Below are 25721 nucleotides of genomic sequence, written 5' to 3'. Positions count from 1 at the left end.
AGAGACAGCTTTGGCTGTGGGGAGAAGGGGAGGGGAGGGGAGGGGAAGGAGGAGACACAGGAGGAGGAGGGACCACGGGGTGGAGGGGGAGACAGACCCAGCCCAGAGCTCTGAGTGGTTTCCTGTTGCCAGGCTCTAAGCCCCTCACATTCCTGCAGACCTCCAGACTGCCCGGAGCTTGCCTGCTGCCTGCCTGCCTGCCACTGAGGTATGTCCGACCCCTGCCCTGCCTGTCCCTCTTCTAGGCCTGCACCCCCTGCACCCTGGCCCACTCCTCACTTTGTGTACAAGGAAAAGAAGCTGTGTTGGGAGGTCTCTGGGCGAGGGACTCCATCCTTGCTCTCCTGAAGGGCAAGGGACACAGACTTGCTGCCTGTTAACTCCTCAGGTGAAACTGAGATCATGTGGTCTCCCCTTTGGATTTGCAGAAAGTAATCCGACTGTCTCTGAGAGAGTATTTTCTCCCTGTCCCTCTCTGCGCCTGTCTCTCGGGTTTCAGACGCTGCCTTTACAAGTGGGGGCCACCTCTTCCTTTCCTGGGAATATGATCTGGGCACAGCTGCAAGAGGGATGGGCCACCAGAGTCTGCCCTGCTTCCCATTCCAGGAGGAGAAACTTTCTAAACTTGGTTCTTGCACTCTGTTTTCCTAAAGGGACTTGGCCTGGGTGATAAACTGATCTTTGGAGGGATAAGAGGGGGTCTTCACCTTTCATCAGCACCTCTGTGAAGGCTCCTGTTGCCCTGGAATTTCTCCCCTCTCAACCTCCACCCTCTCCAACACACACCCACACACACACACACACACCAATTCCGGTGCCATTCAGCCTGAAATAGCACTGTCAGACAATCAGCCCGGGGTTAGGCATTGTTCTCATCCCGGGCTCCCCAGGGTGTAAACGCAGGAAACTCAGCAGTAGTAGCCCTCCGTGTGTCTAGATTTGAAGACCCCTGATATCCGATAGGGTCCAGAGAGGCGCAGGGTCCGATGGGAGACTGGGTGTGGTGGTGGTGTGCTGCAAAGAGTGGGAGGGAGAAGACAAGATGGAGAGGGTTTCAGGGCGACCTTCTCACACCTTTGCCATGAGAAGTTCAAACTCTAGGCTGCTGTTAGGTCTTCAGGTAAAGCCCTTCCTACCTATGGCTTCACTGGCTGGTTCATGAGCAGGCTTCCTGAGTCCCTAAGAGCACCAAGTGGAAAGGGGGGCCTTGGGGAAGGCATGTCTTCCAGGAAGCCCAGTCCACCCAAAAAGAAACAGAGGGGCACATGTTTTCCTCCAGAAAATGCTATTCTATGCAGAACACAAAGAGAAAGGGTTTTCTCTGCGGTTGAATTTCTGTGCACCCCAAGTGCTGAGAGAGGATGAGAAGCACATCTGAAGTAGGGGGACAGACTGAAGACATACATTTTACATGTGATCTTAGGTAAATGTCTCCCCTGGACTTAGTCTCCCTGTCTGTAAAGTAAGAGGAATGGACTCAATGATGTTTGGGATGCCCGACGTCTTCTGAACTTTCCAATGAAGGTCTCTTAAAGCAGAATTCATGGACTAGCCTTTGGCTAGTTTTCGAGGAAATTGCAAGCCCCTTAAAATTGTATATACAGTTGTGTGTGTGTGAGAGAGAGATAGACACAGACAGAAATAGAGACAGAGTTAGTGGCAATATCCAAGAGGGTGTTCACAGCCTTCAGTCTTAAAAATATTCTCAAATGGACGCCTGCCCCTCCAAGTAGTCAGAGGGCATGATGTGGGAGATGGAGAGGGTGGGGACTGGAAGTGAAGGTGTATTTGCAGGAGGATGAAAAGCTTTGAAATGGGAGTGGTTGGGGGGAAGAGAGAGTTAACTTGCAGCCATCAGCTGCCACATCGACAAAGCCGGGAGCTGGAGTTGAGGGAGGGAGGGGGAGGGAAGGGAGGGTGCCTGGAGAAGGAATCAACTTTTGAAACTTTCTCCAAGTCCCACCCACCAAAAGGCTCTTCTTTGCTATGACTCACTCTAGGAGGAATGCGAGTTGCCACGGTAACCTTTTTTTCAGGGTCTCTGCCTGCTGGCTGGGAGGGGACACTAGAAACAGAATATCAGGCTCTGTAGGTCTGAATGTCCCCCACTCCACTCCATCCCAAGAGGGCAAATTATAGGTCCTGCCCTCCCAATCTCCCAATCTCCCAATCTCCCGGGACCCCAGGGCAGCTGTGGGGCTATAAGATGCTTCCTGCTTCCTGGGATAGGCTACTTGAAGACCCAAGTTTTAAAACCACCTCTACCTCAAAGGTGCCATTTGACCTTGAACTAATGGCTTCTTCTTTCTGAGCCCCAGGTTCAAGGGGAACCAGGTCCTCCTTGGTTCAAAAAGTGATAACACCACCACCTCAAAGGGATACTATGTGGACAAAACGGGGATGATACACAGAGAAGCGCCTGCTACACTGTGGCCCTCTCACCTAATGAGATGGGTTTTTAGAATGGATGAATTGATGGCATCCAAAGACTTGGTGACATCATTCCCGGCTTTTTTGTTCGGCAGCTTCATCATCTTAGGGTTTGGATACAACTTCCCTTTACTAAAAGTGGTGACACGCACATGTAAGCAAAATAAATATTGTCCAAATTCTTTTGATTTGGGCACCTTCATATTTCCCAAGAGTGTTGCACCCTCCAGTGTCCAAGGCAAAGGCAGAGGTGGAACCTAACTCACAGTGACATTTGGAAAGACACTTCCCATCTCCAGACTCAGTTCCCTAATCTGTTAAATGGGGAATCTAACCTAGGGTCTCCAGGTGCCCTTTCAGCTCTGAAGTCCTGTGAACCCAACTGCCAGGTGCTGCTTTCATTAGAAAGAATAGTCGGCCCCCTGGCTGCCCCCTTTAACAGCTCCTGGCCCCCTAGTTGAAAAGGAAACAAGAGAGGAGGGGCTAGGGGAACTTGGATTGCATAATAGTCGTGCTAAAATCTTTATCCATCTGTAGAGACTTGTCAACCAATTGTGTGGCTGGGGTTTGCTATTCACAAGAGCAGTTTTCCTTGCTAAAAAAATAAGCTATAAATAGAAAAGGATGGTGGAGGAAAGAGCTGAGGATGTGAGGTAAACAGGAAAATATTTGATTTTTGACGTTATTTAGACAGGTATGTGTGCAGGGATAAACAGGGACAGACACAAACCCACGAGGATGCCAAGTATATAAACATTGATTTCACCGACAGGCACCCACTGGCACAGCTGAAAATAAATGTTTCAATACATGAGCAGACACAGGGGGTCATGTACTCATGGCTCTCTCTGAGGAATACCTTGACTCACAGGCAAGTCTCGGATGTCCATCTGATGCATATGCAAACTCTGACCCTCACCTATATGGGCTGAAACCCACAGATGCTGAGTCAGGTAGACACGCAGCATCACATACAAAGCTTCACACAGTGGTCACTGGTCACTGGTCAGTGACTGGTCACTCAAGGTCACTGGTCACTTATGCAAATACACAATTGCCATTTGTAGCCACACACAGACATGCACAGCCAGACCTAACTACAGGTCATGGCGGAGGGATAGACGCCTGAGTGTTAGTTGCTCAGTCACGTCTGACTCTTTGCGACCTCATGGACTGTATGTCAACCAACAGGCTCCTCTGTCCATGGGATTCTCCCAGCTAGAATACTGGATGGGGTTGCCATTTCCTTCTCCAGGGGATCTTCCCAACCCATAAATTGAACCCCAGTCTCCTGCACTGCCCGCAGATTCTTTACCATCTGAGCACCTGTTGTATATTATAGACAGAAATTGAGACTCAGGAAGGGAGAATAACTCAAAGTCACGCAGCAAACATGTCTGAGCCAAATTTTCAGACATCTGGAAACATCCAGATGTTCATTTTGGCTTTTTTTGTTGGTTTCCTTTGAGCAGTTTGGTACTCTCCTGACACTCCTCCCTGTAGTCAACAAGCCCCATGGATAACAAGTGATAAGAGCTACCTCTATTCCTCCTTTGCTGGCTTGCCATGACCTGACACAGCCCACATGGCTTTGTCATTAGGGCAACAGGAGGTGGCTAAGAGGTGACTGCAACCAGTGACTTGACAGAATTATTTAGGAAAACAGTCTCCTTCTTATCCAGGAGATGTCTAGACAGGACATTAACTCTGCACTCACTTGTCCAGTTATAGACCTTGATGTCTGTAGGCAAAGTAGAAATGGAGATACCAACTCTCACTCTAGCTGGGTTGTTTCAGAAATGTGGTATTAACCCATTTCATATGAGGATCTTTCGGAGAAGGCAATGGCACCCCACTCCGGTACTCTTGCCTGGAAAATCCCACGGACGGAGGAGCCTGATGGGCTGCAGTCCATGGGGTTGCTAAGAGTCGGACACGACTGAGTGACTTCCCTTTCACTTTTCACTTTCATGCATTGGAGAAGGAAATGGCAATCCACTCCAGTGTTCTTGCCTGGAGAATCCCAGGGACGGGGGAGCCTGGTGGGCTGCCGTCTATGGGGTCGCACAGAGTCGGACATGACTGCAGCACCCTTTATGTTATTATGTTTTATTATGAGGATCTTTCTGGCCCCTTATGTGTTAGTTATGGCCATAGGATCCTAGACTAATCAAATGGAAAAATAAACAATTTCCCAAACGTCCTGATATTTCTGAATATCTGGAAGTTCAGTCCAGATACCAGCTTGCCACGTATGACCTCAAGTGAATTATTTTCCCTCTCTGATCCTCAGTCTTCCTATCTCTAAAATCAGAAGCATGGCAAAGAGGTGTTGCTTGGCATGATACCACCAATCCATTGGTAGCAACTGCCAAAAGAACTGTGTCCAGGATTTGAGTCCAACGAGGAGAAGGGGACGACAGAGGATAAGATGGCTGGATGGCATCACCATCTCGATGGACATGAGTTTGAGTGAACTCCACGAGTTGGTGATGGACAGGGAGGCCTGGCGTGCTTCGATTCATGGGGTTGCAGAGAGTCGGACGCGACTGAGCGACTGAACTGAACTGGACTTTAGGGGGAAAGGTCATATGATTGATTAGTAATGTCTGCCACATGCACAGGAGGGGCAGGTGGAGCCACATGTGCCATGGATTTGCTTGCTATGTTTAGGATGTGACAGCCTGGACACTTTGATGTTATTTCTCATCCCTTCCATTTGTGGTCACCCAGATGCACCAGTGGTCGCTAGGGGGAGCCAACGGGGAGAGCCTAAAGCTCCACCCTGGGGCTTCTAACCACAGCAAAACGTGGCATCTTAGATGTGTTTATGGAACATCTGTCAGACTGATACCAGTCTCATGCTCTGGGGCTATTTCCGAGTTGCCTCTGAACCTCTTCAAACCTGTGCTTAAGCACCCTAAAACAGGGGTCCTCAACTTCCAGGACCTAATGCCTGATGATCTGAGGTGGAGCTGATGTAATAATAATAGCAATGGGGTCGCACAGAGTCGGACATGACTGAAGCGACTTAGCAGCAGCAGCACAATGAATAGAATGTGCTTTAATCACATGCTCCACTCCGCCCTGGTCTGTGGAAAAATTGTCTTCCATGAAACTGGTCCCTGGTGCCAAAAAGGTTGGGGACTGCTGCCCTAAATGTTTCCCTTAGCTTCTTCCCTTCCAGCAAGAATTGTTAGAAGTGGAAGCAGGGAGTCAAGGCCCAAGCTGGGAAAGGCGGTCCTCTGATAGGCTTCTGACTCAGCTGACTTGGAACGTCAGGGCTGAAAGGAACCTTAGGGACTGTGGCCTCAGGGTCTTCAAACTCTTCTCATGAAAGAACTTAGAGGTTCTCCAAGGCATCTCAGGGAGTGTCCCAGTGCCAGCTCCCATCTCAACAATGTTTTTTTTTTTTTTATTTCAAGCTGATTCATTGAATAGATAATAGTGCATTCATATGTACAAGAAAAGTAAACGGCTCTTAGTTATTTCAAACTTGGACTTCCGCAGAAGACTTCATTGAGAGAAAGGCTCCCTGGCTTGTATGACTCTGAACACCACTGATCTAAAACAACCTCTGCGTTGTGCAGAGGAGTGGCACTAGGTGAAGCCAAGGAGCAGAGGAGCCTATCCTAATTTGAAGGGTGGGCTGGGGGCAGCACTGCCAAGACTCAATCCCAGGGATCCTGACTTCCACATCACCTCTGAGTGGCTGTGTGTGCTCCCTGGGGTGTGAGTGCCCACGTGGCCACATTGGCCACAGTGGCACCTCTCTGGACTGTCTCAGGCCTCCTTCTGAGTCCTGGCATTCTGGTGGGCCTGGCTCACTCACGAGTTCCTTTATTAGCCTCTAGACTTGTTTTCCTCTCTTTGGGCTTGTTTACCAGGAACATGTGTTTTGGGAACCCTTGTTAGTAAGCCAAATGGTGGAAGCAAGATGCCTGCTTTGCGTCAGCAGCCCAACTGAGAGGGCAGCCTGGGGCCTGGCTTCCTCACTGTGCCTGTGGAGGCTGGGCTGGAGTGCCCGAGACCAAAAGGAGCAATGCCTACTTTGTTCCAGCCCAGCACCTGTTCCCCCTGGGCCATGAACAAAGAGCTAGGATTCTTGTCCTGGATTTTCAAGGGGAATGGAGATTCTGGGATCTTTGTTTTTTAAGATACTCTTCTGATGCTTATCTCTTGTAATCACCCATGAGTCTTTCAAGGTAAGTATGTTATTTTCATTTTAAAGATGGAGAAATAAACTGAGGCCCAGAGAGGGAAAATCACTTTCTGAAAGTCACACAACTGCTATATGGCAGAACCAGGGTTTGAACCTATATATTCTGTCTCCAGAGCCCCTGGGCTTACCTCTCTGCCATAATGCCTCTATAAAAGTTGATAACCACTCTGTCTAATATGGGCTTCCCTGGTGGCTCAGATAGTAAAGAATCCACTGGCAATGAAGGAGACCTGAGTTTGACCCCTGGGTTTGGAAGATCCCCTGAAGAAGGGAAAGGCAACCTACTCCAGTGTTCTTGCCTGGAGAATCCCATGGACAGAGGAGCCTGGTGGGCTATAGTCCACAGGATTGCAAAGAGTTGGGCATGACTGAGGGACTAAGCAAGCTCTGTCTTAATATGGTAGCCACTACCCACATGTGGTTACGTAGAATTTAAGTTAATTAAAATGAAATACAAGGAAAACTTCAGCCCTTCATTTGCACTAGCAACATTTCAAGTGTTCAATAACCACCGGTGGCCACTAGCCATCACATTACACAATGCAGATATAGAATATTTTCATCATCTTAGAAAGTTCTGTTAGACTGCATTGCTTCATAAACTCTTCTACTCAAATCAGATTTGATGACTGTAACCCAGATTCTGTGCTTCATGTCCTCAGGGGTCTATGATTCCAAGATCCAAAGTCTAAAATTTAATGATTCCAAGATTTTTCCCTAGTTCTGTCCTTCAGCAACCCTTCAGTGTCCAGAGAAAGCCCACAGGAGGCCCTTTATGTTTCAAGGGAGATGAACTTGGGTGGGGTGGGGGGGGGTGGAGGCTGTATTTTTCCATCCCCAGACTCTTTCTAAAGGAGGAGAGGTGACCTCAGCTTCGGGTCCTGCTGGCAGCCAGGGACGGGTTTTCAGCCGTCTCCAGAGCAAATAAAGGCAAAAGGAAAGGACTGGATGTTCGGAACAAGAGGCAGGGGCAGTGGCGGGGTGGGAGTGAGCTAAGTCTGCATCTGATGACCGCTGGGCCAAGGGAAACACACCTCCTGCTCCCCCGCCCACCCCCCCCCCCCCCAGTCTCATTTCCTCCAGGGTACCTTGGGCCAGTTCACAGCCCAACTGGGCCCCATCAGGTGAGCACCTAGCGGAGGAACTGCTGCCAAGGGAAACAGCAGGTGAGGCAGAGGGCAGGCCAGAGGTGGAGGGGGGCAGCCTTGGTCTTCATTCAGCCCTGCCACCCTCTCCCTGGGGCTCTGGGCAGGTTTTTTCCCCTCTGGGCCTCAGCCCTCTCTTCTGTACTATAAGGTAGAAAGACATGCCTTCAGCCCCCAGTGGGATGCCAGATTATGAAAACATTCTTAAAAGGATAAACACAGGCATCATTACAAACTAAAGAGATACAGAGTTTTTATTTAATACTGCTCATTTATACAAAGGTGTTTATATTTTCACCAGATGGGCATGCCAGGCCTAGGTTTGATTGGCAAAGGATGTGTGCACAGCTGATCATTTCTGGATGCTGGGGTTTGGCCCTGTGTTCTGACCTTGCTAGGGTTACTGATGCACGCCCTGACCTTTGCAGGATGGGCACCTGGCCTCTTTGACCAGTGGTGGTTAGAGAACCTCAGACAGGAAGCTCATGGGTATGCAGGGAGTATGGTCATACATTCGAGAACCGTCCAATGCTGCCCTTCCCTCCCATCAAACAATCTGGATGAAGAGGATGTTGGGATGAGGGAAAACTTGGCAAACCCCCAAATTAGGGAAACACCTCCTCCTCCAAGACTGTGTGTCCTTTTCTTAACATCCCACTCTTCTCCCCGATCCCCACCCCAGTCTCAAAGAAAACCTCTATGAGGCACAACCCAAGTCCATGAGGAGGAGTTTTGTCAACTTGGAAGGGGCCTGAATGTTGTCTGACTTCCTCCCTCTCCATCTCAGACCGCTCATCGGAACAACGGGACTCACAGCCCTCCCATGCCGTGGTGCCAGTGTGTGAGGCCTTTAGAAATTTTAATGCACCGTGAGATCTAGAATGACTTTTCTCTTCTGGCTGCAGCACCAAGGATGGGGGTGGCAGAAAGAGTCAGTGTGCCACTGGGAAAGAGCAAGGCTGGTGAGGTAGGACAGACAGAAGAGCCAACCCACATATCTTTCCCTGGTCACAGAGGAGGAGCAGTTCCTCTGCTCGGATGAAGGACACAAACCCTGGAGATGCTAGTCTTCCTGGCTCTCCAACCTGAAGCTTATTGCATTTCCAGCCCTAGCTGGGCTGCTTCTCTAACAGTATGACTTGTCTGTCATTGGAGCCCAGACAAGGTGACTTTTTTTATTCCTGTTATGAGTCTCTGACCCTTCAACTTCTAACGATCTCAGACAAGCCTTTCATTCATGCTTTCTCTCCTGTTCCTTTCATCCAAAGCCACATGCAGGCATTGTTTTGCTTTTGTCTCCAAGCGGGGAAGCAAGAAAGGAGATTTTTCTACCTCTAGGCCTGAGAGAAGTGGAGGAGGGAAGACAACATACAACTCTGTGTCGGGGGAAAGGGGTGAGGAACATTTCCAAAACCTCCTGGAAAGGGAAGACTGCATTCAGATTGGAGTTGGGGACACCGTGAAGCAAAGCCAAGCCCCCAGTTGATTTCTTTAAATTTCTGTTGGTTTTATTTCTTATACATGCCATGGAATACTGAGGTTTAGTGTCTATTTCAACCCCAATAGAGGACCATTATGAAGTCTTCCCTTCTGGTGCCTCTTTCTGCTACGCAAATACCATAATTTAAGTGAAGATGGGGATAATGGAGGGGATGATGTTTGTCAAGACCAGCATGTGCTTGGGACAGTTAAAGGGCATCTCAAGGGCTCAGGCTACCACCTCAAAGCTCAGCTAGTCGAACCCTCTCAAGTAATAGAAGAGGAAAACCATGGTCTAGAGAGGATGAAGGATTGAACCAATATACCAAGTTAATATTGAGACAGAACCAGAATCCTTGGGATTTAGCTCCAAGCTAAGTGTTTCTTCCATGATGTCATGGTACCTCCCACCGAGGTGCTTGGTCAGTTGAGAAATCTTGGAAGGAGCCAGGGACAAATGGGGGAAGACATGGCCACTGCCCACATTGACTAAAAGCTGCTTAGGAGCAGGGGAGCATGCTTGCTCTGTGTGGCATAGATGGATGATCACAGCAGACCAGGAGAAGCTTGAAGGGAGGCAAGCTGAACAGTAGAAGGAAGGACTTTCTAAAGCCATTTGGAAATGGAAGTTCATTGAGTTAGGACAAGAAACAAAACATTCCCACCGCAGTTCCTTGGTTAGGGACAGCATTCTGGCAGCAAATCATCAGAGATTCTGCTCCAAGATGCCCTCCAGTCATTAGATTGTTAGAGTCGAGAGCTCAGCATCAAGAGGAAGGTTTCAGCAGTGACCTGGGTGGGAGAATTTTCTAGAGAACTTTCTAGATCTCAGTTAACATCTTTTAGCTGTGAAGGGGAAACAGAAGGTAACACAAAACATATGCAAGCATTTGGGTAGTTTCCACACAGAATCCAGAGAAGTGCCATCCCTCCTGGGCAGAATGGAGGAAAGTATGCCATAAGTCTCCACTGGCTATACTTGAAAACTATCGTTCTTTGTTTTAGAATGTAGGCCTCACTGTCTCAAATTGGCAAGGGGTTGCTGCCTATTAAATTCTCTTATTAAAGAGGGGTAGGGAGAAGGATCGGAGAAGGCAATGGCACCCCACTCCAGTACTCTTGCCTGGAAAATACATGGACGGAAGAGCCGGGTAGGCTGTAGTCCATGGGGTCGCTAAGAATCGGACACGATTGAGCGACTTCGCTTTCACTTTTCCCTTTCATGCATTGGAGAAGGAAATGGCAACCCATTCCAGTGTTCTTGCCTGGAGAATCCCAGGGACGGGGAAGCCTGGTGGGCTGCCGTCTATGGGGTCACACAGAGTCGGACACGACTGAAGCGACTTAGCAGCAGCAGCAGCAGCAGGGAGAAGGATTGGAGGAGGAAATGGCAACCAACTCCAGTATTCTTGCCTGGAGAATCCCAGGGATTGGGGAGCCTGGTGGGCTGCGGTCTACGGGGTCGCACAGAGTCGGACACGACTAAAATGATGCAGCAGCAGCAGCAGCAGCAGGGAGAAGGAGGTCAGGGGAAAGACAGGAGAGGAGGAAGAGGAGGGGAAGAGTCTGGGGTATAGGAAGAAAAGAATCCTAGAACATCAGCAATTGAAGGGCCCTTGAACAAGATCCGGTTCAACATTGCCCAGACTTGATTAATTAACCAGTTGTCTTTGTCCAATCACTGTTTAAAAATTTAAATAAATGTACTGAGGAAAGAGACAAGATCCCTACCGTAAATGGAAAAACCTGCGTACTTTTGTCATAAATAGAAGGAAACTGTTAAACTAGATACAAAGGAGACAGAACAACTGTACTAAATTCCAGCTGGATGTCATTTCCTGCGGAGGCTCTGAGCCAGAGGCCTGCCCTCTGTTCAAAAGGGTGAGAGAAGAGTGTTAGATGTTAAAGACTCGTTAGCACCAAACTGAGACTTTCTCATACCATCAGGATTAAAAGAGAACCAAGTAGAAGCAACTTTCTCCCTGTCTTTCACTATCGTTTACCATGGATCATCTAAAATTATTTTGCATGTCACAGGAATTCAGTGTCAGGAGGAACTCTCCATCGAGAAACCTCGCCCTCACTGAATTATTCATCTCTCTTCTCCCAACAGGGTTCCCAGCACCATGAGGGCCTGGATCTTCTTTCTCCTTTGCCTGGCCGGGAGGGCCTTGGCAGCCCCTGTGAGTACCTGAAAGTCACATCTTCTTGGTCTTACCTCCCACCACCAGCGCAGGGGCATTGAATCTACCAGCCCTGGATGTTCAGAGGGGACAAGCACTTCCCCTTCTTGAGTTGTCTTTTTTTTTTTTTTTTAAGATTTTTTTCCCTTAAACTAATAAGCTCAAAATAAAAACTGAATGAGGATCATTGGGAGGAGATTCCAGGGAAGAGAGATTTCCATGTAATGTGAAGATGTACTTGTTTAGCGACCAGAGCTTCCCCAGAAAGCGACTAGGATTGTTTTAGAAGGAAGTGAGCTCTTTATCATATGAAGACTTCCAGAAGAGAAGGGGATGCTGATGGGAGTGATGGGAAAACAAGCCCCAGCCAGCCAGGCACCTCAAAGTCATGTGCTATCTTGCTTCTTCTCACTCCAAATTGACTCCAAGAAGGAATTGCCAAATAATGATGATGATGATAGTATCACACTTGTGGGGAAGATACTGACATCTGTTAAAATTCAGGGTTCATCCCCTATGGGTCTCAGTGTTCCCATCTGAAGGGAGTTGGTCTGCATCAGACCAGTTGGTCTCCTATCATTATGGGAGTCTAAGCTGCGGAAATGCTTTTTGGGTTTTGATAGACACTCCAGATATAACTATACAAAGCGCGGTGCTCCGGAGCCCCACAGGGCCTGCGTGTTTGGCTTCTCCTGTGCCCGAGTTGTCTACCCACGGCAGGTCCTGAGGCACAGCCTCGGGGGATCTCCCATGAGCCTCTCTCCCAGCTCTCCAGCTTCAGTGGTCCAGGCTGAGGCATGTTAGTGGTGGGAAGCTGGCCCGGGCCCCAACCTCTCTGAACCCCATTTTCACCTCCCAACAGCAACAGGAAGCCTTGCCTGATGAGACAGAAGTGGTGGAAGAAACCGTGGCCGAGGTGGCCGAGGTAGGTGGTGGGGGCCCCAGACTCGTCTCTGCCAACATCCGCTCACTGGGGAATCCAGACGGGGGCTGTCGGAGCAGGCCATTGTTCCCCTTCCCACATGCATGCACAGCACAGATGTAAATCCTGTAGATCCCCCAATGATGACACACGCCCGAGTGCTCCCCAGACTCTCCCTGCAACCTCATAGGTGGGAGCTATGATTCGAAATTTGTTTTTTACTGTTTGAATTGTGTGACATTTTTTTCTCAGATGGTCATCCAGAGTCTCCCCAAATATCAACTGATGAAAGGGAGACTACCCTGGTGCAGCTGGAAGGGGAGGGAGCTTGGCACCCCCTCTTGCCCTGACACCCCTGGTGGCCTCTAGGGCATCTCCATAGAGTTCTGGGCCCTTGAGGTACAGCGAGTCCATAGATTCAGTCTCAATTCTGGACCTGGCACTTGTGCCTCCTGGGATCTGAACCCAGCACCCATTTCAGCATGTCTATCCCCATCCCCTGTGGGTACCCAAGGCTTCGGGCAAGTCCCCTCCAGCCTTTGCCCCTTTCCTCCAGGTCTGGGGGTGGGGTGGGGCATTTGACTCACTCTTCTCCCTCCACCCCAGGTACCCGTGGGAGCCAACCCCGTCCAGGTGGAAGTAGGAGAATTCGATGATGGTGCTGAGGAAACCGAGGAGGAGGTGGTGGCCGAGAGTAGGTCCCTTCTCCTTATCTTGTTACACCAAGCCTTTGCCCTCTGCCGCCCAGGCCTGGGGTGTGGGCCAAGCCTGTGTGAGGTTCCTTCCCAAGGAAACGCAGGGTGGGGTCCTCCCTGTGGGAGGGGCTGTGAAGGACAAACTGCCTTGACTGAAAGGTTGGGAGTGTTTTCTGGAATCTGGAAAGATCTATTTATAGCCAGGCTGTGAGTGCCAGGAAGGGAAGTCTCAAGCTGGAAGTGGCCTTGTACCCTTGCAGCACTTTAATCTAGTTCCAGAGTTGGGTTTCAGGTTCCTACTGAGATTGCCAGTCCCATCCGGTCACTTGATGGCCCCAGACGCTTTCACACTTATAAGCTTATTTAATTTTCACATGGCCATGAGGAAATAAGCCTGGAAGCCTGACACAACTCCTATAAGGCTGTGAGAACCATGACCTGGGGCTTCTGGCTCCCGCCCACAGTCCAGCATCCCTAACCCACAGAATGGAGACTCACCGCACTCTAGGGGCTAAAGTCCCAACTCTGGAGGTGGACCAACCAAGGTCTGCCTCCAAACTTTCTGCAATGTCCTCTGACAGCCCTCAAACCTTCTCTGAGCACAGCTTGCTCATGTCTTCTGTGGAGAAGGGTGAAGACAGTGGACCCTTGCCCCAGGGTTGTCGAGGGACTACGAGATGAAAGTAGAGGCACCCTTGCCCAGGACCTGGCAGGTCAGGCATCTAACAGAGGAAGACTACGACACCGTAGTCAAGCACCAGGAGGAAAGGCTAGATGAGCTCTCATCCTCAGGGCCTGAGTATCCACTGGAGCAGAAGGGCATCTACTGAGTCCTTTTCCTTCCCCTCCATGTCCCTTATCCGGTGTTTACGAGACACAGGCAGACTCTATTGTTCAGTCTGGTCCTGGGGCTCTGTTCCCTTTTCCGCTACGGACACTCAGGTCTGTTTTGCTGGGCTGCATAGCTTCCTGGCTCCGTGACAACAGCTGACTTTCCAAGTCATCCTAGAAAGTCTATTCTAGAAGTCCAAAATACCTCACTGTCACTGATCCATGAACAGCCGAGAACACAGTGGTTGCTTCTATCCTCGGGGGAGCCATATGGCACCCAGTGCTCCTGGGTCCCAGACTGAATCCCCAGCCCCCGCAGGTATGCCTGGCCCTGACCTCAGACCAAATCTCTAGTCTCCAGACAGAGCCAACTGCTCCCCGACAAGCTGATTTCAGCAGAAGAGAAGGGAGGGTGCAGGGCTGCCCAAAGGTTGAGTTGGGGGCCAACGCTGAGGACTTCTGTCCAAGGATCCATGTGGGTTGGGTCGCGATGGATGTGCTAGCCCGGGTGAGGCTAACCATGTTGCCCTCGTGCTGTACCAGACCCCTGCCAGAACCACCACTGCAAACACGGCAAGGTGTGCGAACTGGACGAGAACAACACCCCCATGTGTGTGTGCCAGGACCCCACCAGCTGCCCTGCCCCCATCGGCGAGTTTGAGAAGGTGAGGCCCAAGGGACAGGGCGGGGGGTGAGGACTGCGGCCCTCAGGGCGTCTGCCCAGAACACTGCCAGCCTGGGGGATCCCACAGGGCAGCTCCAGGCTCAGAAGTCCCCTCAGTAGGTCTAGTCACAGCAAGAGACCCAGCCAGAGAGGGTCTCTGTCTGGGATGCTCCAGCAGTCACTGGAGAGTGACTGTCACTGGACTCTCCAGCAACGGGCAAGAATTTACTCAGCACCACCAGCTTCCAGCCCTACTGAGACTCAGAAAGGAACACACACGAGGGACTTTCTCATGTGGGAGAATCTTGGCAAAGCATCAGGTCCAAACATGTGGGTTCTGGGTCACAGCAAAGGTTGACATCAAGTGTGAGATCTTAGCTATGTTCCTGATCCTCTCCAAGTTTTCTCACCTCTAAAGATGGGCCAGAAATAGACTTTATCTCATAGAGCTATTGCAGGGATTTGTCAGATAATGCCTGGTACTTAGTAAGCACCCAATATGTACTATTTAAAAAAACTTTCAAAGCTGTCCATTCAGTCTCCAATAGGACTCATCTGTCCATCCATCCATCCAAGTACATATTTATTGAGCACTCATGCATATCAACCATTTTGCTAGTGGTCACCTAGCTCAGGGCCACAAATTGAGTTCCAGGATCATTCCCACAAACCTCCACCTGATCTCTCCATCTTCAACCTCTCCCCAGTACAACTTACCCTTTGAGGTCCAAATTTTAGCATCTTCGTCAGCTCTTCCCTCCTCCTCACCCCTTCATCACCTATCACACTGGTCACCAGTGCCCATCAGTAATCCCTCTGCAGTGATATGTAAGCAGTAAGTATGTGCAGGGTGTTCAAGACAAGGCTTCTCTCCTCCTGACACAACTCCTTCCTGTCACTGCCCTTGTTCAGCCCACAGCATCTCTGCTCTGCCATCCTCATGCGCAGAGATTCGCAAGAAGGACCAACATAACTCACCACATCTTTGCACTCACTGCTAATAGTTAAGGATTTGTAGCTGGATGAAAAGGGAATTGGAAAAAGGCTGAATGTGGAGGGATCCATGCACAGTCTTGCTTATTCTCCCCCTGCCATGAAGGGTCTCTTTCCCCGGCTACAAAGATGAACTGCAGCCTCATGCGAGCAAGGCTTCTGCCCAACGAAGCCCATTACAGACTCAGCACCCACTGTTTAGTTGAAGCCTGGCCACGCAGGCATCCCATGCCTGGCATATACCCAAATGCCAGACTCCGAGCAGGAAAAGAGATGTTCAGCATGAACCATACTGTCTGTATGAGCAACCCAGGCAAATTGAGACACTGCATCATTTGTGGACAGTTTTCTAACAGTGCAGGCAACTGTTCACCAGCCCCGCTCCCAGACACCAGCCAAGGGCCAACATGGCATGAAGGCCTTTCTAAGGATAACAGTCCCAGGCCTGCTGTATTAATTCTTCTGCGTACTCTACCTTTCCCTCATCCTCACCTTCAATTCATCTTTTCTGTATCTCCCAGGTTTGCTTTCCCATATCTCAGCCCTGACTCTGTCATTCTGCTGCTCAGAGACCAGCAGCGGCTCTCAGCATGGGCTGAACATTGACTTAGGAGCCTAAAGAGTGGCTCCTTGCCAGGGCCCCACCCCTAACTCACTGTGTGGACCCCGGGCTAATACGTTCCTTGCCTGGCCCTCAGTGTCCCCATCTCTGAAATGGGCATGGATGGCAGTACTGGCGAAGGGCTTTGGGAATGAGGGTGAGGCGCTCTGCTTTGCCGACAGGTGTGCAGCAACGACAACAAGACCTTCGACTCTTCCTGCCACTTCTTTGCCACCAAGTGCACACTGGAGGGCACCAAGAAGGGCCACAAACTCCACCTGGACTACATCGGGCCTTGCAAATGTGAGTCTCTCCTCGGGCCCTGCCAAGCCTCCCGACTCGGGGAGGAGGCACCAACCTGGCACTGATGCTGGCTCTGCCACCTCTGTGCTGTGTGATCTTGGGCACCTCTCTTCCCCTGTCTGAGCATCAGGGATCCCAGTTATAAAATGAGATGATTGTTTATGAGCTGGTATCTATACTCAGGACCCCTCCAGGGAAGGACTGAGCAGTGGAGGGAACACAGGATCAGGGCGGATTTCTGGAGCCTCTCACTGGCATCTGAGACAGCTCATTTCTTTTCTGTAATGACAAGGAAGTTCTTCTATAGGTATAACCACAATCTTTCCTGCTTCAAAGTTGTGAAGCAAAAATGATGTTCTTCCTAGGCCTAAAAATACTTGATTTGAATGCTTTAAAATCAAAGCAATCCTGTCAGTTCCCTTTAGGCCCTGTTACTCAATATTGTCATATCCTAGGCCCTTTTACTCTGCTACATTCCCATCTGCCTGTGTAAAACATATGATTAAGCACCTGCTTCTAGAAACCTGGGAGCCAGGTGCTGGGGGCAGGGATGCCAGGGTTTGCCTGGCCTCTGGGGAGTGATCCCAGGTGCAGACTCAGCTGGCCCAGGCTCCTGCTCTGGCCAGGCTCCAGCGTGTCTGCCTCCCTGTCATCCGAGACAGGCAAGGCCCCCTCTGCTCCCCTCCAAGACAACATCCGCATGGTGTGTCTGGTACATTCTGGCACCAGATGACACCGGGGAGGGCCACTCACCTGTCTCAGGTGTGCAGAGTGCAGAAAGGTGGAGGAGGGGGAACCAGGTTCTCCTGTGGTCAGCACCGCTCTTCTAGTTACAGGGCCCTGGATGTGAAAAGAGACAGCTCAGGCCTGGGGAAGGAGGGCAGGGGAGGAATCCTTGGGCAGTGAGACTGACGCTTGTGCCAGTGGCTCTTCTGTTCTCTGGGGCGTATCGCTTGCTCCGACTCCTAGCATTTCCCTCTCAGATGTTCTCTTCCACTCCCCAGCTGCTGGTGAAGAAGGTCATGGTCCTAACCACAGAGGGGACTTTCCACAGGCCCAAGGATTGGGGAACGATGGACCCCTAGGTCCCCTGGCACCCACATGCCCTGGTGCTGAATGAGGCTCTGATAATGTGGCCTTAAGCAAGCCCTTTCTCTCCACACTGATCTCTAATAATTCCATGAGGGTGGACTTAGATGAAATCTCCAGGACCGACATTATGTCACCTTGAGTTCCAAAGACCAGGATGAAATCCTATCACTAAGAATGTTCTGGTGATTAAGCATACCTGAACCCCCACCCCGGCTAAGCTGGGCCTCTGAGTGAATGCTGTTCCTCAGTCTCCCAGCTTCAAACACCTCTCAAGGGTCAACATCATCATGGTGGGTCCTGGCCTCTGTTTTCAGGGCCCAACACCCAGAAAAGCAGGAGTCTCTGGAGCAAACCATTTCCCTCCCCAGATCAGATCAAAGTCAAGGGAACAGGGGATGTGCCTTTGTACTCGTCCATTTGCAGAGTATTCTCCCCACCCCCCCCCAATCTCCTTTGTTCAAAAGGTATGAAGAAACTGCAGCCCAGAGAGGCTGAGCCCGGTGCCAAGGCCACAGACTGAAGCAGTAGCAGGAGAAGGGCGGGGGTGGGGAAAGCGACGTGGCCAGCACATTGGCCCTCGGGCAGGGAGTCAGGGTCTGTGCTGACCACCTCTGTGTGTTGACCCTAGACATCCCCCCCTGCCTGGACTCCGAGCTGACTGAATTCCCCTTGCGCATGCGGGACTGGCTTAAGAACGTCCTGGTCACGCTGTACGAGAGGGATGAGGACAACAACCTCCTGACCGAGAAGCAGAAGCTGCGAGTAAGGGTCTTTTTTCATTCTGTCTCAGGGCACTTGCTCAACCCTGAGCTGGCCCTGACTTCGGGCCCCAGGCTGGCTGAGAGCCCCAGTCCCATTCCCAGATCGAGGCCCCCAAATGTAAGCCCACATCCCTGCTCCAACGAGCACCTCTGTCCCAGGCTCCTCTGTGCGGCCTTTGAAAGCTCCTAGAACACATTCAGGGGCTTCCCAGGTGGCGTAGTGGTAAAGAACCCACCTGCCAATGCAGGAGACATAAGAGACATGGGTTCAATCCCTGGACTGGGAAGATCCCCTGGAGGAAGAAGGCATGGCAACCCACTCCAGTATTCTTGCCTGGAGAATCCCACAAACACAGGAGCCTGGCAAGCTATATACTCCACTGGGTCAAAAAGAGTCGAACATGACTGAAGTGACTTAGCATGCAGGCAGAGCACATTCACATCTTAAAGGCTCTGAGGAGTCCTGTAATGAAAGGACCTGCTCACTTTGTTTAGCTCCATGTTAAGTACGAGACATAAACAATTCTATTCCTTTTTCCTTCTGAGTCTGTGGACTTTAAGGGACATATCAAGCACTAGGAGTACTGATAAAATACAGCTCCCTGGGCCCCACCTCAGGCACAATGAACCAGTGTCTCTGTGAAGGAAGGCCCGGGAAGCTGCATTTTGACACACTCCCCAGTCATTCTGATTGAGATGGCCCCATGCCTCCACTTCTGTGGATGAGATAATGCTGGTACTCATCTAACCACCTCCTTCCCTCATTTGGTCTTTTTTTTCCTGGCCACTCTGCTCAGCATGTGGGATCTTAGGTCCCTGACAGGGATCAAACCTGTGCCCCCTGCAGTGGAAGCACAGTCTTAACCCCTGGACCACCTTCCCTCATTCCGAACCCTGACTTTGGCTGGTCTCTGCCTACTCTGGCCTCCTGTCGGGGGGAAGGGACCTTGACTGGCCCCGACAACCTCCTGGACCCTTTGTCACACAGCATCTCTGCTCCCACAGGTGAAAAAGATCCACGAGAATGAGAAGCGCCTGGAGGCTGGCGACCATCCCGTGGAACTGCTGGCCCGGGACTTCGAGAAGAACTACAACATGTACATCTTCCCTGTGCACTGGCAGTTCGGGCAGCTGGATCAGCACCCCATTGACGGGTAAGACCCCAGAACCTCAGGATCACGGAGGGGAGCTGCCTCTAGTTTGGCCCTGGAGTGGGCAGTCGCTGGTCAGGGCTGCTAGGTGCACTAGATGTGGTCAGAAGACTTCTCGGTGGCCTCTGCTGCTCCCAGCCCTGGAGGCCCATAGCCTGCCTAAGGGCTGCGACAAGAGAGGATAGGTGTAGGAGAAAGGATGTAGAAAGGATTTAGTGCCATGAGACACTCCCTCCTTACTGCCTAAGAGGCAGAAGCCATCAGAACTGAAAACCCCTCCTTAACCCCGTGAGTGCCAGCCTTGGGTATCCATTCAGCAAGGTAGAAGGAGCTGGGAAGGAGCGCCAGACTTCGTGGGGTGGCAAGGCTGAGGTGGGGCAGCAAGGCCCTGAGACCCGGCCCCAATGGGGCAAACTGGCTCTGGAAGTTCTTAAGACCATCAGAGTGCCCATCCCATCTCCATGGCAAGCCTTTGGTTTGATCACTCCTGCCCCATGTTGAAATGAGTTAGGAAGTGCTGTGTAAACACCCTGTGGGATAGGCCAGGAGTTGGTCAGCCAACCAACATTTATTGAGTGTCTATTACATGTCGAGCACAATTCCAGGCAGGGGATTTAACTGTAGTGAGAACTGCCACGTAGGCCCTTGCCCCCATGGAGCTCACCCTCTGGGTGGTGGTCTGTTTCTCACAATGGAAGGAAAAAGTAAGGAATGTGCCCGGAAGTTGCAGGTGGTGGCTGATGGTCTGCAGCTGAGCAGGACCGGCCCCTCTCGTCCTGCCTTCCCTTGCTGTGTGCTCCTGGAGCAGCTCAAAAGGAGGGCTGCTCTGCTTGCACAGGATGCCCAGGGCTGCACCCCTCTGGGAGGCTCAACCCTCCCTCCTGGTCCAGCCTACCCTGTGGGTGATCCTGGGGGGCTGGGGTCTCCTGAGTGCTGGGAAACTGCCTGTAGCTTCTCTCCCAGGCTCTTTCCATGGCTGGGATCCATCTGAGTCATACCGTGAAGGGGAGGGGAGAAGTAGGAACATCTGGACTCAGGCTGAGCAAGGAAGGGGCCTGGAGGGAGGCTTCCAGATGGGGCTGCAAGGACCCTGCATCTGGGAAAGCAGCCTGGGTCAGAGTCTCCGTCCTTCCCCTCTCCTTGTCCCAGAGCTGCCCCGTGAACTTGCCTGAGTCCCTGCCCCTCCCTGGGGCTCGATTTCCTCACTGATATACAAAGAAGGGGGAGGAGCTTCAGTTCAACCAATCCCTTCCACGAGTTGGGCCAGATAGGAGGGCCTGGGGCTCCTTGGGGAAGAGTGTTTTGAGGACAACTAATGGAGGGCTCTGGGGAACAAGGGAAAAAAATCCTACATGTGCTCTGGAGTCCAGGCCAGCTGGGAGGACAGGAACAGGAGATGGGGAGAGAAACCAGAAGGCCTCCCTCTCACAAGGGACACAGTACATAAAAGATAAAGTTCTATTCACCCTCTGCCTGCCAATTCCAGTCCCTTCCCATGCTCCCTCCCCAGAAGTCAGCACCCTCTTCCTTTTATTTTTCCAGCCACACATCTTATGGGATCATAGTTTCCTGACCAGGGATCAAACTGGGCCCTTAGCAGTGAAAGTGCAGAGTCTTTCAGACCTCAGACCTGGAAGGGCCCTTTAGACATTATGATCAACTCCTCCCCCTTTGATGGAGGAGGAAACTGATGGTCAGAGTAGGGCAGTGCTGTATGCTCAGAACCACAGCAGGTCAGTGGCAGAGCCTGTGGAACATCCTCTCCTTCAGCCCCAAGGGGCAGGCTCCCTCCCTCTGTCTCCCCAAGCAGGGCTGTGGGGCTCGCTCAGCCTCAGCCTCTCCCCACCTCACCCCTGCAGGTACCTGTCTCACACCGAGCTGGCCCCACTGCGCGCCCCCCTTATCCCCATGGAACACTGCACCACCCGCTTTTTCGAGACCTGTGACCTGGACAACGACAAGTACATCGCCCTGGACGAGTGGGCCGGCTGCTTCGGCATCAAGGAGAGTGAGTGTTTGAGCAAAGGATCCACTGTCCGAGAGGACAAAGACTCCCTCTTTGCTGCTGTCTGTGTGTCTGTCCTTCCTGTCCGTCTCTTCTCTGTGCCTGGTTAACTCCTGTCTGCTCTCCCTGCCTGGGTGGGCCTCGCTCTTTCAGGTGACTTCCTGGTCCTTCTCTATCCATCCGTTGTCTCTCTCTCCCTTTTCAAGCATCAGTACTCACTCTGTGTCTAGCACTGCTTTGGGAACTGACAGGCACCTACAGGAAACAGCACGTGTAATTTGGCAGCACAAGTGACGAGGACCAGCCAGGGACAGGGGAGACCAAAGTTCTCAGTCACAGACTCCCTTGGTGACTTTGGACTGGTTACCTGGCCCCCGGCCCCCGGGATGGGCGGGATCCGCCAACTCCTTGGGAAGCATTTCCTCATTGACCCCGGCCCCCAAGTCTAATTCTGCTCCTTCTTGCCTTGCAGAGGACATCGACAAGGACCTCGTGATCTAAAGCCATGCCTCCTCCTGCAGAACCAGATTCTCTCTCTTTGACCTTCCCCCTCCTGTTTTCCCCAATGTTTAAAATGTTTGGATGGTTTGTTGTTCTGCCTGGGGTCAAGGTGCTAATATAGACTTAAACGAATACATTAACGGTGCTAAACACAGACATTTTAACCCAAGTCACGACATTCTTAGCTGTAACTCAGCTCTCACGGCCTCTTGCTCACCCATGAATGGTCCCGTTTTCCTCTTGCCGCGTGCACCTCCGCCCATTGTCTTGGTGGCACATGGGTGGAACACTTGATCTGCTCGAGTCTGCCTTCAACACACATTGCATCTTCAGATTTTCTACTTTTCTGTTCGAAACTAGTATTCACCAAGTCAGACTTTGTGTTAATTTTATATCAGGGTATTGGCTGCCAGGGGGTCATCCCTAAGTGGCCTGAAGATGGACAAAGGGAAGTAACAGGCACGTGATGTTGGCAAGGATGCTTCTAGGGCTAGAGGATCAGTGGTGGGAGAGAGCTGCAGAATCCACCAGCCAGAACTGCAGATAACGAATCTTGTGGTCAGGGGCTGTGACTGAGAGAAGGAAACTGAGGCTGTGTTCTGAAAGTACATAAACTCTCACATATACCCAGTTCTTCACCATCTCCCCTCCTCACTTTGCAGTGCCATTTCTTTTTGCATTAGGCAATTTGCTCAGACTTTCCAGAACCATGGCCCATCCGTTCTCTGGAATCCCCCACACCTCTGAGAGGTGGATCACCACGTCCTGCAGGGCTACTCCCCTCCAAACTACCTTTAGGAGATGCAGGACAGGGAGGCTGTTTCAGCCAGAAAGACCAAAATCAAGAGCGAGGAGCAGAACATGGTAAAACAGAAAAAGGGCAGGTGGCAAATTGGTTTTCTTTTGGGTTTTCTGTTTTCTTTTTTCACATCTGGATGGCTGTCACCAGAGATCTTTCAGTCGCTAGCATGTTCCTCCTCTTCTCCCCTCCCCACTTTTTCTTTCTATTAATCAAAAGAAATTTCAAAATCAATGGGATGGTCGGATCTCACAGGCTGAGAACTCGTTCACCTCCAAGCATTTCATGAAAAAGCTGCTTCTTATTAATCATGCAAACTCTTGCCACGGTGTGAAGAGTTTGACAAATCTTTCAAAATAAAAAGTACTGATTTAGAAACTGCCTCCCTGAGTGACTTTGCATGTGTCCTAGTGACCTCATTTCCCTGACGTGGAGCTTTGTGGACGTAACATGTCCACACGTGAATACACAGAGGCAAAGCCTCGCAGATGCATTATTACCCTTTCGTACACACAAGCTTACTTATACACAGGAATGTGTGGTGCCTATAAGCATGGATTTAGCTTTTAATTTTATGACCTGGGGGCTGACCTTTTTCATGATTGCATTTCATTATCAGAGCACCGGGCTAAGCAACCAGGGAAAGCACCAATGAAAGCAATGCCTTCACTAAGCATTCACTCATTCATTCACCCATCCATCAAGAAATGTTTATGATGTACTTACTATGGACTGATCCCATTCCAGGTACTACAGACACAGCTGTGGCAAAGCAGATAAAGCGTTTGTTCTTCTGGAACTTACAGTCTAACGAGGAATGGGTTTTAAAAATGCCCAACTAAATACAAATGATAATATGTGATAGGTGCACTGAAGGGCTCCCCTGGTGGTTCAGACAGTAAAGAATCCAACTGCAAAGAGGGACACACAGGTTTGATCCCTGGGTTGGGACGATCCCCTGGAGAAGGGAATGGCTACCCACTCCAGTATTCTTGCCTGGAGAATTCCATGGACAGAGGAGCCTGGTGGGCTACAGTCTATGGGGTCACAAAGAGTTGGACTGAGTGACTAATACTTTCACTTTTCACACTGAAGGGAGAATATAAGAAACCAGCAGTGTATGTCACAGAAGGAATCAGGATTACTCTTGTGCCACGGTAATCACTCCCCATGCCTGGCTATTTAGATTTAAATTTAACTTAAAATTTAAAATTCAGTCCCTCAGTCACTCCAGAAACATTTCAAGTGCTCAACAGCAAAATGTGGTTAGCGGTTACCCTACTGAACAGGGCAGATCCAGAACATTTTCATCATCACAGAGTGTTCTATTGCACAGGGCTGTTCTAGGGCTTCCTTGAAAAAACCTGGGTCACGAAGGAAAAGAATGATGTGTTTGGAGGGGCCGAGGTGAGAGAGGAGAAGGGTCGGGGAAAGGGCATTCCAGGCGGGGGAACAGCCCAGGCAAAGGTCTTGAGTGGGTGGGGAACATGACGAGTCCCCCTGCATGGCTGGTGTCCAGGCTGAGGGCTGTCTGGTACTGGGTGAAGCTGAACAGGTGGGCAGAGGCCAGACCCTGAAGTCTGGTAGGCCATGTGAGGAGTTTGGATTTTATTTTTTTGTTTGCAGTGGAAGTTGTTGGAGGATTTTAAACCAGAGAAACAGAGACAAGATTAGACTGCCTTTAAAAAGAACGCTCTAGTTCTGGAAAGGCCCACCACTAAGTCCACTGAGCATTTTTTCAAGGCCCAGGCATGCCCATCATGCTGGTGTGATATTTCAAGCTGGTGTTCTGAGGCTCCCCTTTGAGACAGAGAAATAGTTCCAGAAAGTGTCCATTGCAATGGGCCACACACAGAGCGAGGTCTCCAGATGCCAAGTCTAGAGTTGGTTTATCCCTCTCTTACATTATTTTCAAACTGCTAACAATTCAAAGTCATTTAAAAAAATCATAAAACTCATAAACTTGTATTACAGTGTTGCTTGTTCACACAATGGGAGGCAAGAACTGGGCAGTTTGATCCTGGCCATTTGTGGAAGCAAGTCCAGCCTAGTGCCATCATCTAGAGGAATCCAGGCAGAGACTGACAGGGTGCATTTCGGAACTGGCTCATTCCTTCTTCTATGGTGTTTACCAGATGCCCGCAATAACGTTTTATGTTCTCTCGAGTAAGCGCAGGCATGGCCTCTGCTGCCCTGGAGCTTTCATCCTGGCTAGGCAGACTGTGCACAAGTCAGACCGTTTGAGGCAGAAACATGTGCGGCAAAGGCCATAAAGCAGAGAGCTCTGAAGGAACCTGGCTGGAATGGGTTGTTCCTTCAGGTAGGGATGGAGCTGTGACATTTCCCGGAGACTGTAGGATGCAGTCCTTGTGCCTGGGTCAACCTGGGGGAGATCACCTGTATAATACACAGCTCTCGCTCTCAGAACAGCTCTGCTCCCCATACTCACAGAGGAGGAAATTGAGGTTCAGGGAGGCTGAGTGACTTGCTCATTTTTCATAAAATGGGGGGAAATTGGAAACCAGAGCTTCCCCCCTCCACCCATATCTAGAATTCTCCCTCTAGGGAGTTTTGCTGAATTTTCAAGGGAAAGGCAGCATCAAGGAGCCCTAGGAGGACAAGCTGGGGTGGCAGCAACGCTGAGGAGCTGAGTTGAGGGGGCCCTCAGAATCCTTACAGGCAATGTTTTCATATTCTCCTTCCATCAGTGCTTTGCTCCCTGTAAGTCAAATCTCTTAAAAAAAAAAAAATTAACATTTAAAGGAAATCATCTCATTACCCTGAGAGAAAAATCAGTATCATTTACTATTGACATAAATAAAATAAAATAAAAAAACAAAACAAACAAAAAAAAAAAATACAGTGGAAAAAAATGTAATGTGATTACAAATATTCCCTGTGCCTGAAGGATGCTGTTTCTTATTAAAGGAAGAAAAGACTTTCT

The 25721-nt window shown here is 50.5% G+C and overlaps 1 protein-coding gene across 1 annotated transcript; it reads left to right on the top strand.

The window, feature by feature from the left end:
* Positions 1-146: 146 nt before the first annotated feature.
* SPARC (secreted protein acidic and cysteine rich) lies at positions 147-23160 on the top strand. Its single transcript, XM_086412531.1, has 10 exons — positions 147-208; positions 11390-11459; positions 12322-12384; positions 12988-13075; positions 14451-14572; positions 16348-16468; positions 18189-18322; positions 19327-19475; positions 21332-21480; positions 21950-23160. Exons 2-10 carry the CDS (start codon positions 11403-11405, stop codon positions 21976-21978), a joined length of 912 nt encoding a protein of 303 aa, XP_086268657.1. The 5' UTR covers positions 147-208; positions 11390-11402; the 3' UTR covers positions 21979-23160.
* The last annotated feature ends 2561 nt before the right edge of the window (positions 23161-25721 follow it).

This window comes from Bos grunniens, chromosome 7, assembly GCF_055505025.1.
Source record: "Bos grunniens cultivar Pamir isolate PY7600 chromosome 7, Bosgru_T2T1.0, whole genome shotgun sequence".
Taxonomy (NCBI): Eukaryota; Metazoa; Chordata; class Mammalia; order Artiodactyla; family Bovidae; genus Bos; species Bos grunniens.
The sequence above is the reverse complement of the archived record's forward strand: the minus strand, read 5'-3'. Positions and strand labels throughout refer to the sequence as shown.